This window comes from Phyllobates terribilis, unplaced genomic scaffold (assembly GCF_046119375.1).
Source record: "Phyllobates terribilis strain yellow unplaced genomic scaffold, ASM4611937v1 Scaffold_5__5_contigs__length_657084704, whole genome shotgun sequence".
In the NCBI taxonomy this organism is placed as follows: Eukaryota; Metazoa; Chordata; class Amphibia; order Anura; family Dendrobatidae; genus Phyllobates; species Phyllobates terribilis.
The window spans coordinates 140,987,201-140,999,290 of record NW_027362765.1 but is presented as its reverse complement, the minus strand read 5'-3'; the positions used below and the strand labels follow the sequence as shown (position 1 = coordinate 140,999,290).

General features: G+C 56.0%; 1 protein-coding gene across 1 annotated transcript in view; it reads right to left on the bottom strand.

The window, feature by feature from the left end:
• MAP3K3 (mitogen-activated protein kinase kinase kinase 3) overlaps positions 1–11,770 on the bottom strand; it is a 47,046-nt gene extending 35,276 nt beyond the window's left edge. The window contains exons 1-2 of the mRNA XM_073683077.1: positions 11,513–11,770; positions 1,023–1,144 (exon numbers count right to left, since the gene is read on the bottom strand). Coding sequence (XP_073539178.1) covers positions 1,023–1,144; positions 11,513–11,621 — 231 coding nt within the window. The 5' untranslated portion in view covers positions 11,622–11,770. The remainder of the gene's footprint in view (positions 1–1,022; positions 1,145–11,512) is intronic.
• Between the last annotated feature and the right edge of the window lie 320 nt (positions 11,771–12,090).

Here is a 12,090-nt window from a genome sequence, read left to right as displayed (position 1 = left end):
TTTAAATTTAATGGTCAGCTCAGGGGTCTTGAAGCTACGATTGCTTGTAATGCAGTGCAATACTTTAGTGTTGCAGTGTATTATGGCTTAATACCCCTTAGAACTCAGTCCAGAGCCTCTCACCTAGCCAAATCAATCCTCATATGTTGCACTGCCGAGGGCCAACAGCCCGAAACACTGTGTCTGCAAATTGAGATTCTGATTTGGCCATTATCCTAAGTCATATTGCACGACTCGTTAAAGGGTTGATTGTGACTTGTAGGATTGCTGCTTCCAATAGGTGGCGCTATAGAGTTCAAGTCCTCTTTTTCTCTATAGAGGCAATTTGCTTATTAAATTTCCCAGAGGAGCATTGCACGGAGAATAAGCCTCCTTACCTTGGCATGCCAGAGCCGGTGTGTCACTCTCCACAAGGAAAAATGTTACCCCTTAGACCCCAGTCCAGAGCCTCTCATCTAGCCAAATCAGTTCTCATACTTTGCACTGAGGAGGGCCAACAGCCCGAAACGCCGTGTCTGCAAATTGAGATTCTGATTTGGCTTTTATTCTAAGTCATATTGCACGACTCGTTAAAGGGTTGATTGTGACTTGTAGGATTTCTGCTTCCAATAGGTGGCGCAATAGAGTTCAAGTCCTCTTTTCTTTGAAGTGGCAATTCGCAGTGTATTATATAATTTTTGAAAACATGGCCAGCAAGGGCTGGCCATGTGGTTGGAGCAGTCTTCGGTAGGTCCCTGGCTGCCATAACAATCCTCTGGCATCCTGCAGTCACAACAGATATGAGGAAAGAGGCCAATGGACACTGGAAATATACCCTAATAAACCCACTAAATGCTGCTGTCAAGATTGACAATAGCATTTAAGCAGTTAGAATGTTGTAATAGCGCTCACACCAGCTCACAGCAGTTACTGTCGGGTGCAAGAAATACAGTAAAGTCTGCACCCGCCGTACATATACAGAAGATGTCACCAAAGGGTTAACAATCATCTTCAGCCATCTGTGCAGACTGAGGGCTGCTCACCTGTTTATTAGGGAGGCTGCTTATCTTTGTTTTCACCCCCTCAATTCCTGGAGATCGATGTCGCCTTCCCATCTGAAGGGCGACCAGGTCCTTCATAATGGAGTTGAGAGCTTCCTGTTCATCTGTTTTGGGAACAAAAAGGGAATGGATTATGGTCACATGACATTAAAGAACCTACAACTGGTAATACCGCATTTCCTCAAAAATAGGTGCTACCCCGAAAATAAGCTCTAGCATGATTTTTCGGCTTTTTGGAATATGCTTAAAATATAAGCCCTACTCCAAAAATAAGCTCTAATTGTGTTTCAATAAGAAAGTGTCTAGGCAGCTAAAAAAGTTAAAGAATACAGTAGGACCCTTCATCAAAGAAAGCTGACACCCCCAAAAGAATCGCACTCACCAGACCCCAAACAATTAAGAGTTGTGGAGTGCTCTGCTCTTCACTCAGATCTGCTTCATTGTCAGGTCCCTCGCCGTTCCAGCTGCATTGCACTGCAGCTCTCATACACAGATCGGGTACCTTTCTGCTTCTGGTCAGCAGGGGGAGCCAACCGCTATCAGGGGCACCTAACAGTGATGCAGATTTGGAGGTCATTGTTTGAGGTCTGGGGAGTGCGATTCTTTTGGAGGTAAACCAATATTAGAAATCAGGCCAAGTACACAGAGAATAATAATTGTACATTTAAGTAGTTAATTGAAACCATAGTAAATCTGGTATGCACGCCCCACTATATGACGGGTATACAGTATATCACAAAAGTGAGTACACCCCTCACATTTTTTGTAAATATTTTATTTTTTCATGGGACAACACTGAAGATATGACACTTTGACACAATGTGCACAGATTATATAACAGTGTAAATTTGGTGTGCCCTCTAAGTCAACACACAGCCATTAATGTCTAAACCGCTGGCAACAAAAGTAAGTACACCCCTAAGTGAAAATGGTCACATTGTGCCCAAAGTGTGAATATTTTGTGTGGCCACCATTATCTTAAAGCACTGCCTTAATTCTCTTGGGCATAGAGTTCACTAGAGCTTCACAGGTTTCCACTGGAATCCTCTTCCACTCCTCCATGATGACATCACGGAGCTGGTGGATGTTACAGACCTTGCGCTCCTCCACCTTCTGTTTGAGGATGCCCCACAGTTGCTCAATAGGGTTTATGTCTGGAGACATGCTTGGTCAGTCCAGCACCTTTACCCTCAGTTTCTCTACTAAGGCAGTGGTGGTCTTGGAGGTGTGTTTGGGGTCGTCATGTTGGAATACTGCCCTGCAGCCCAGTTTCTGAAGGGAGTGGATGCTCTGCTTCAGTATGTCACACCATAAGTTTGTCCCCTTTTATGCCCACAGCAGCCAGAGATGCAGATGTGTTATGTGCAGCATGAGACGGGGCATTATCATGCATGAAAATGATCTTGCTGCGGAATGCACGGTTCTTCTTCTTGAACCATGGAAGGAAGTGCTGTTTGAGAAACTCAACATACATTATGGAGTTGATCTTTACCCCTTCAGGGATCCTAAAAGAGCCGACAATCTCTCTCCCCATGATTCCAGCCCAAAACATTACTCCACCTCCTCGTTAGCGCCGTAGCCGTGTTAGCTTGGGGTGTCCATCAACCAGCCATCCTCCACTCCATCCATCTGGACCATCGAAATCATTTCATGCATGATAATGCCCCGTCTCATGCTGCACATAACACATCTGCATCTCTGGCTGCTGTAGGCATAAAAGGGGACAAACTTATGGTGTGGCACCCATGCTCCCCTGACCTCAACCCCATTGAGAACCTCTGGAGCATCATCAAAAGGAGTGTCTATGATGGCGGGAGGCAGTTCACATCTAAGCAACAGCTCTGGGAGGGTATTCTGTCCTCATGCAAAACAATTGAAGCAGAAACCATCCAAAACCTGACAAATTCAATGAATGAGAGAGTTCAGAAGCTCCTTTCAAACAAGGGGTCCTATGTGCAAATGTAACATCACCTAGAATAAAGTTTTGAGTTGAAAACTGTTTGATTTCAGTTTGTAATAACCTGCTAATGCTTATAATTTCAAAAATGACCATTTTTTTGTTCTTTATTAAAATGAAAAGGTTGAAAACTCTGCTGTGCATAATAATTTGGAACATGCATTTTGAGTGCAGTTTGAGTTTTTTATTTTTTTTTAAATATACTGTTATCATAGGCAGTTTGTACAAAAACCTTTCAATTGTACTCTAATAGTTATTTGACTGGAAAATTACAATGACTGCAATTCATATAGGTAATTTGGGAAAATCTGAGAAAATATTATTTGCATAATAATTTGGAACACAGTGTATATGTTGGCATTCATGGTTCCTGTACATCTTCACAGCCGGCAGCACTCATGCAGCCCCAAACCATGGCACTCCCATCACTAAGCTTGACTGTAAGCAAGACACACTTGTCTTTGTACTCCATCTGATCGCACACGCTGAGGACCAGGGGACCATGACCTGAGTCCCTGACCTGTGCAGAACTCAGTGAGCGGTGTCCTGTCACTCAGAGAGCTCAGTGCAGTTCAGGGGCCCGCTCGCTGGAGCGAGTCATTCTCCCCTGCTCCTCAAGCCACTGCAGAAGCTGATTCAGAATTGTCGGTCAGATGGATTACAGGTGAGTATTATGGTTGTTTTATATTTTTATTTTTTTTTACAGGGGACAACGGCTTGATGGAATTAGGTGAGCATAATGTTTTTTATTTTATGCTTATTCTACACTTGCAGAAAGCGGGAGCAGAATACAACTGTCAACAATGTCCCCTGCTCACGCTGATCTCAGCACCGGCAGGGGACGATGATGACAGATGCCTGCAGCACCCGATGCTTGTGAACAGTGCTAACTGTACTGCTGATTCCCAGGCGCCAGTATGTGTCACATGGATGTCATAAGTGTGCACGGGAGGTTTTGCGGCCCATGCTGCGGGTAAGAGGCGGACATGTCAGCATGTTTTGCCAACCGACACAGTAAGTGGAAACACACTACCATGTGCACGGATGTGTGAAAGAGCCCCAACGCTTAGCACGTGAACTCAACTACTTAGGTCGACCATGGTGAGGCCTCTTCTGAGTGGAACCAGTCTTGTTAAACCGTTGTATGGTCTTGCCCACCGTGCTGTAGCTCAGGTTCAGGGTGTTGGCAAACTTCTTACCATCTTTATGCAGAGCAACAATTCTTTTTTTCAGATCCTCAGAGTGTTTTTTGCCATGAGGAGCCATGTTGAACTTCTAGTGACCAGTATGAGAGAGTGAGAGCGATAACACCAAACTTAACCCACCTGCTCCCTATTCACACCTGAGACTTTGTAACACTAATGAGTCACATGACACCAGGGAGGAAAAATGGCTAATTGGGCAAAGTTTAGCCATTTTCACTTATACAGTGTCCATTTTAGGACATGATCAGATATCAAAATCAAACATCAGAATGATGTCAATTTGAGGCTAAATACCCTGTCTGAGAACTGATTTTGATAAGCGACTAAAATGGACACTGTACACTTAGGGGTGTACTCAATTTTGTTACCAGCTGTTTAGACATTAATGGCTGTGTGTTGAGTTATTTAAAGGGCACAGCAAACTGAAACTGTTATACAAGCTGTACACTGACTACTTTATATTGTATCAAAGTGTCATATCTTCAGTGTTGCCTCATGAAAAGATAGAATAAAATATTTACAAAAATGTCAGGGGTGTACTCACTTTTGTGATATACTGTATATGGTTCTGCACCATGAGAACATATGCAACTGAACCAGTAATAGGATTAACACAAAATTAACAAAATTTAGATAAAATACAATTTATTGAAAAATGCTAATTAAAATATAAATATATCAATTTAGCCAGTAGATGGCACCACATAAACAAATAGGGAAAGGAATGAACATATAAATTACCGTAGTAACCATGAGTGGAGTATGATAAGACCTACAATATCCAAAAGGAATTTTACCTAACATGTATTGGACAAATAGATGTGGTATCAATTCCTTTTGGAAATTTGTAGGTTTTATCATTTGATGAATACTCCACTCATGGTTACTACGGTAATTTATATGTTCATTCCTTTCCCTATTTGTTTATGTGGTGCCATCTACTGGCTAATTGATATATTTACATTTTAATTGGCATTTTTCAATAAACTGTATTTTATCTAAATTTTGTTAATACATTTTCTTTTGTCTATTGGTGTTCATGAAATATAAGACATCCCTAGAAAATAAGCCCTAGTGCATCTTTCAGATCAAAAAAAAAATCTAAGACCATGTCTTATTTTCGGAGAAACACGGCAGGTACTACAGTGACAGTCTGGAGCGTTTCATACGTCGGATGACACAACATGGTGTAAGAATTACTGACAGTAAGGAAATGACTAGAGCAAGAGAACAGGAAAGAGTGAAGCACAAAACCAATGTACCAAGCCATGACCAGCGCACTCCTCAGGGCACAGACATAACCAGCTGAGATCTAACCAGTGCACCCATCAGAGATACAACCAATGTATTTCGCAATTCTAGATGTAAAGGCTTCTAACAAGGCCTCACGCATACAGCAGAGCCCTGAGCTTATGCGGCAGGCTGCAGTAGGTACACAAAAGTCCTATAGAGAACACGGCTCAAAACATAGCTATAGAGGTACAACAGATGCCCAATCCTGCAGGGCACGGGTCAGGGTGGGCACATAGTCCTGCAGGGCACAGGTCAGGGGGTGTACAGCCCTGCAGGACACAGGTCGAGAGGGTGCAGGGCACAGGTCGGGGGGGGGGGAGGTGCACAGTCCTGCAGGGCACAGGTTGGGGGGGAGGGTGCACAGTCCTGCAGGGCACAGGTCGAGAGGGTGCAGGGCACAGGTCGGGAGGGTGCACAGTCTTGCAGGGCACAGGTCGGGGGGGGGGGGGAGGTGCACAGCCCTGCAGGGCACAGGTCGAGAGAGTGCAGGGCACAGGTCGGGAGGGTGCACAGTCTTGCAGGACGCAGGTCGGGGGGGGGTGCACAGTCCTGCAGGGCACAGGTCGGGGGGGAGGTGCACAGTCCTGCAGGGCACAGGTCGGGGGGGAGGGTGCACAGTCCTGCAGGGCACAGGTCGGGGGGGAGGGTGCACAGTCCTGCAGGGCACAGGTCGGGGGGGAGGGTGCACAGTCCTGCAGGGCACAGGTCGGGGGGGAGGGTGCACAGTCCTGCAGGGCACAGGTCGGGGGGGAGGGTGCACAGTCCTGCAGGGCACAGGTCGGGGGGGGGGGGGGGGTGCACAGTCCTGCAGGGCACAGGTCGGGGGGGGGGGGTGCACAGTCCTGCAGGGCACAGGTCGGGGGGGGGGGGGGGTGCACAGTCCTGCAGGGCACAGGTCGGGGGGGGGGGGGTCGAGGGTGCACAGTCCTGCAGGGCACAGGTCGGGGGGGAGGGTGCACAGTCCTGCAGGGCACAGGTCGGGGGGGAGGGTGCACAGTCCTGCAGGGCACAGGTCAGGGGGGGAGGGTGCACAGTCCTGCAGGGCACAGGTCGGGGGGGAGGGTGCACAGTCCTGCAGGGCACAGGTCGGGGGGGAGGGTGCACAGTCCTGCAGGGCACAGGTCGGGGGGGAGGGTGCACAGTCCTGCAGGGCACAGGTCGGGGGGGAGGGTGCACAGTCCTGCAGGGCACAGGTCGAGAGGGTGCAGGGCACAGGTCGGGAGGGTGCACAGTCTTGCAGGGCACAGGTCAGGGGGGAGGGTGACAGTCCTGCAGGGCACAGGTCGAGAGGGTGCAGGGCACAGGTCGGGAGGGTGCACAGTCTTGCAGGGCACAGGTCGGGGGGGAGGTGCACAGTACTGCAGGGCACAGGTCGGGGGGGGAGGTGCACAGTCCTGCAGGGCACAGGTCGGGGGGGAGGGTGCACAGTCCTGCAGGGCACAGGTCGAGAGGGTGCAGGGCACAGGTCGGGAGGGTGCACAGTCTTGCAGGGCACAGGTCAGGGGGGAGGGTGACAGTCCTGCAGGGCACAGGTCGAGAGGGTGCAGGGCACAGGTCGGGAGGGTGCACAGTCTTGCAGGGCACAGGTCGGGGGGGAGGTGCACAGTACTGCAGGGCACAGGTCGGGGGGGAGGTGCACAGTCCTGCAGGGCACAGGTCGGGGGGGAGGGTGCACAGCCCTGCAGGGCACAGGTCGGGGGGGGGGGGTGCACAGCCCTGCAGGGCACAGGTCGGGGGGGGGGTGCACAGCCCTGCAGGGCACAGGTCGGGGGGGGGGGGTGCACAGCCCTGCAGGGCACAGGTCGGGGGGGGGGGGGGTGCAGAGCACTGGCCGGGGGGGGGGGGGGGTGCACAGCCCTACAGGTCACAGGGCGGGGGCTGCACTGTCCTGCAGGGCACGGGTCGGGGGGTGGGTATAGGGCACGGGTCGGGGGGGGGGATGCACAATCCTGCAGGGCATGGGATGGGAGGGTGCACAGCCCTGCAGGGCACAGGTCGGAGGGGGTGCATAGCCCTGCAGGGCACAGGTCGGAGGGGTGCATAGCCCTGCAGGGCACAGGTCAGAGGGGGGGGGGTGTGCACAGCCCTGCAGGGCACAGGTCGGGGGGGGGGGGGGTGCACAGCCCTGCAGGGCACAGGTCGGGGGGTGCAGTGCATGGGTCGGGGGGTGCACTGTCCTGAAGAGCACGGGTCGGAAGGTGCAGTGCACGGGTCAGGGGGTCAACTGTCCTGCAGGGCACGGGTCGGGAGGTGCAGGGCACGGGTCAGAGGGTGAACTGTCCTGCAGGGCCCAGGTCAGGGGAGGGGTGCACAGCCCTGCAGGGCACAGGTCGGGGAAGGCACAGCCCTACAGGTCACGGGTCGGGGGGTGCACTGTCCTGCAGAGCACAGGTCGGGGGGGTGCACAGCCCTGCAGGGCATAGGTCGGGGGGGGGGGGGGGTGCACAGCCCTACAGGTCACGGGTCGGGGGGTGCACTGTCCTGCAGGGCACGGGTCGGGGGGGGGGGCTGCACTGTCCTGAGGGAACAGGTCGGGGGGTGCACAGCCCTACAGGTCACGGGTCGGGGGGTGCACTGTCCTGCAGGGCACGGGTCGGGGGGGGGGGGGTGCACTGTCCTGCAGGGCACAGGTCGGGGGGGGGTGCACTGTCCTGAAGAGCACTGGTCGGGGGGTGCATTGTCCTGCAGTGCAAGTGTCGTCGTGTGCAGTGCACGGGTCAGGGGGTGAACTGTCCTGCAGGGCACGGGTCGTGAGGTGCAGGGCACGGGTCAGGGGGTGAACTGTCCTGCAGAGCACAGGTCGGGGGGTTGCACAGCCCTGCAGGGCACAGGTCGGGGGGGGGGCACAGGTCGGGGATGCACAGCCCTACAGGTCACGGGTCGGGGGGTGCACTGTCCTGCAGGGCACGGGTCGGGGGGGGGGTGCACTGTCCTGCAGGGCACGGGTCAGGGGGTGAACTGTCCTGCAGAGCACAGGTCGGGGGGTTGCACAGCCCTGCAGGGCACAGGTCGGGGGGGGGGGGGGGTGCACAGCCCTGCAGGGCACAGGTCGGGGGGGGGGGCACAGGTCGGGGATGCACAGCCCTACAGGTCACGGGTCGGGGGGTGCACTGTCCTGCAGGGCACGGGTCGGGGGGGGGTGCACTGTCCTGCAGGGCACGGGTCAGGGGGTGCACTGTCCTGCAGGGCACGGGTCAGGGGGTGCACTGTCCTGCAGGGCACGGGTCTGGGGGGGTGCAGGGCACGGGTCGGGGGGTACACAATCCTGCAGGGCACGGGTCGGGGGAGATCCTGCAGGGCACGGGTCGGGAGAGATCCTGCAGGGCACGGGTTATAGAATCATAGAATGGTAGAGTTGGAAGGGACCTCCTGGGTCATCTGGTCCAACCCCCTGCTCAAAGCAGGATTCACTAAATCATCTCAGACAGATGTCTGTCCAGCCTCTGTTTGAAGACGTCCATTGAAGGGGAACTCACCACCTCTCGTGGCAGCCTGTTCCACTCATTGGGTTGGGGGGGTGCACAGCCCTGCAGGGCACAGGTCGGGGGGGGGGGCACAGTCCTGCAGGGCACAGGTTGGGGGGTGCACCGTCCTGAAGAGCACGGGTCGGGGGGTGCACCGTCCTGCAGGGCATGGGTCGGGGGGTGCAGTGTACAGGTCGGGGGGGGTGGGTGCACAGTCCTACAGGGCACAGGTCAGGGGGTGCACTGTCCTGAAGAGCACGGGTCAGGGGGTGCACTGTCCTGCAGGGCACGGGTCTGGGGGTGCAGTGCACAGGTCGGGGGGTGCATTGTCCTGCAGGGCCCAGGTCGGAAGGTGCAGTGCACAGGTCGGGGTGTGCACTGTCCTGCAGGGCCCAGGTCAGGGGGTGCAGGGCACAGGTCGGGGGGTGCACATTCCTGCAGGGCACAGGTCGGGCGGGGTTTACGGGGCACGGGTCGGGGGGGTGCACAGTCCTGCAGTGCACGGGTCGGGGGGGGTGCACAGTCCTGCAGTGCACGGGTCGGGGGGGGGGGGGTGCACAGTCCTGCAATGCACGGGTCGGGGGGGTGCACAGTCCTGCAGTGCACGGGTCGGGGGGGTGCACAGTCCTGCAGTGCACGGGTCGGGGGGGTGCACAGTCCTGCAGTGCACGGGTCGGGGGGGTGCACAGTCCTGCAGTGCACGGGTCGGGGGGGTGCACAGTCCTGCAGTGCACGGGTCGGGGGGGTGCACAGTCCTGCAGTGCACGGGTCGGGGTCGGGGGGTGCACATTCCTGAAGTGCACGGGTCGGGGGGGGAGTGCACGGGTCGGGGGGGTGCACATTCTTGCAGTGCACGGGTCGGGGGGGGTGCACATTCCTGAAGTGCACGGGTCGTGGGGGTGCACTGTCCTGCAGTGCACGGGTCAGGGGAGGGTGCACTGTCTTGCAGTGCACGGGTCGCGGGGTGTACATTCCTGAAGTGCACGGGTCGGGGGGGGGGGGGGGGGTGCACATTCCTGAAGTGCACGGGTCGTGGGGGTGCACTGTCCTGCAGTGCACGGGTCGGGGAGGTGCACATTCCTGAAGTGCACGGGTCAATGGGGGGGGGGGGTGCACATTCCTGAAGTGCACGGGTCAGGGGGGTGCACATTCCTGAAGTGCACGGGTCGGGGGGGTGCACATTTCTGAAGTGCACGGGTCGGGGGGGTGCAGTGCATAGGTCGGGGGGTGCACATTCCTGCAGGGCACGGGTCGGGAGGTGCACATTCCTGAGGTGCACGGGTCGGGGGGGGTGCACAGTCCTGCAGTGCACGGGTCGGGGGGGGGGTGCACAGTCCTGCAGTGCACGGGTCGGGGGGGGGGTGCACAGTCCTGCAGTGCACGGGTCGGGGGGGGGGTGCACAGTCCTGCAGTGCACGGGTCGGGGGGGGGGGGGTGCACAGTCCTGCAGTGCACGGGTCGGGGGGGGGGTGCACAGTCCTGCAGTGCACGGGTCGGGGGGGGGGGGTGCACAGTCCTACAGTGCACGGGTCGGGGGAGGGGGGTGCACAGTCCTACAGTGCACGGGTCGGGGGAGGGGGGTGCACAGTCCTACAGTGCACGGGTCGGGGGAGGGGGGTGCACAGTCCTGAAGTGCACGGGTCGGGGGAGGGGGGTGCACATTCCTGAAGTGCACGGGTCGGGGGGGTGTGCACATTCCTGAAGTGCACGGGTCGGGGGGGGTGCACATTCCTGAAGTGCACGGGTCGGGGGGGGTGCACATTCCTGAAGTGCACGGGTCGGGGGGGTGCACATTCCTGAAGTGCACGGGTCGGGGGGTGCACATTCCTGAAGTGCACGGGTCGGGGGGTGCACATTCCTGAAGTGCACGGGTCGGAGGGTGCACATTCCTGAAGTGCACGGGTCGGGGGGGGTGCACTGTCTTGCAGTGCACAGGTCGCGGGGTGTACATTCCTGAAGTGCACGGGTCGGGGGGTGCACATTCCTGAAGTGCACGGGTCGGGGGGGGGGGTGCACATTCCTGAAGTGCACGGGTCGTGGGGGTGCACTGTCCTGCAGTGCACGGGTCGGGGGGGGGGTGCTCATTCCTTAAGTGCACGGGTCGTGGGGGTGCACTGTCCTGCAGTGCACGGGTCGGGGGGGGTGCACATTCCTGAAGTGCACGGGTCGTGGGGGTGCACGGGTCGGGGGGGGGTGCACGGGTCGGGGGGGTGCACCGTCCTGCAGTGCACGGGTCGGGGGGGGGGTGCTCATTCCTTAAGTGCACGGGTCGTGGGGGTGCACAGTCCTGCAGTGCACGGGTCGGGGGGGGGTGCTCATTCCTTAAGTGCAAGGGTCGTGGGGGTGCACTGTCCTGCAGTGCACGGGTCGGGGGGGGTGCACATTCCTGAAGTGCACGGGTCGTGGGGGTGCACCGTCCTGCAGTGCACGGGTCGGGGCATATCTCAGCATCATGTAATCCACAGATATCTGCACGCCATCCAGCAATACTTCATACCGCAGATAACTGGGCACAGCTGACATAATTCTGAGCCCAGGAAGCTCCGCACTCACCCATGGCGCTACAGGGGGGGACGTCCCGGGCTTTGTCCGCGTCCCGGCGCCTCAGGCCTACAGTTTGGGGTCCCAGGTCTTCAAGTGACGCTCTACGCACAGAGAACATCAAAGGCCCAAAGTCCCCCAACTTCTCTTCGGGTGTCCTGTCATAGCCGCGGGCGTCTCCGGGTCACCTCATATCCGGGTATCCTCAGTCTTCGAGCTCTCAAAGCCTCACGCAAGCGCATATTGACACTTCCCACAGGACAGCAAAACTGTCAATCATCCCAGTGCGGGACGACCAGCAGCCAATAAGAAAGCGCAGCCCTACGTGCAACGCTACTGGAACGCGGCGCTGCCAGGGGGCGGGGCTTCTGATGACAGCTTTGCCTGACACCGGGCGGTGCATGCGTTACCATAACGACAGCAAAACAAGCACAACAACATGTGTCGTCAATCTACTGCATGAATAGCTACCTCCACATCAATAAACTAAATGTCATAATGCACCCAATATACTGAACTCCTCCTGCAATCACTCTGAGGGGGTTGTCACCTATCAGACAACTGAACAGCAATGGTGACAAGCACAGAGA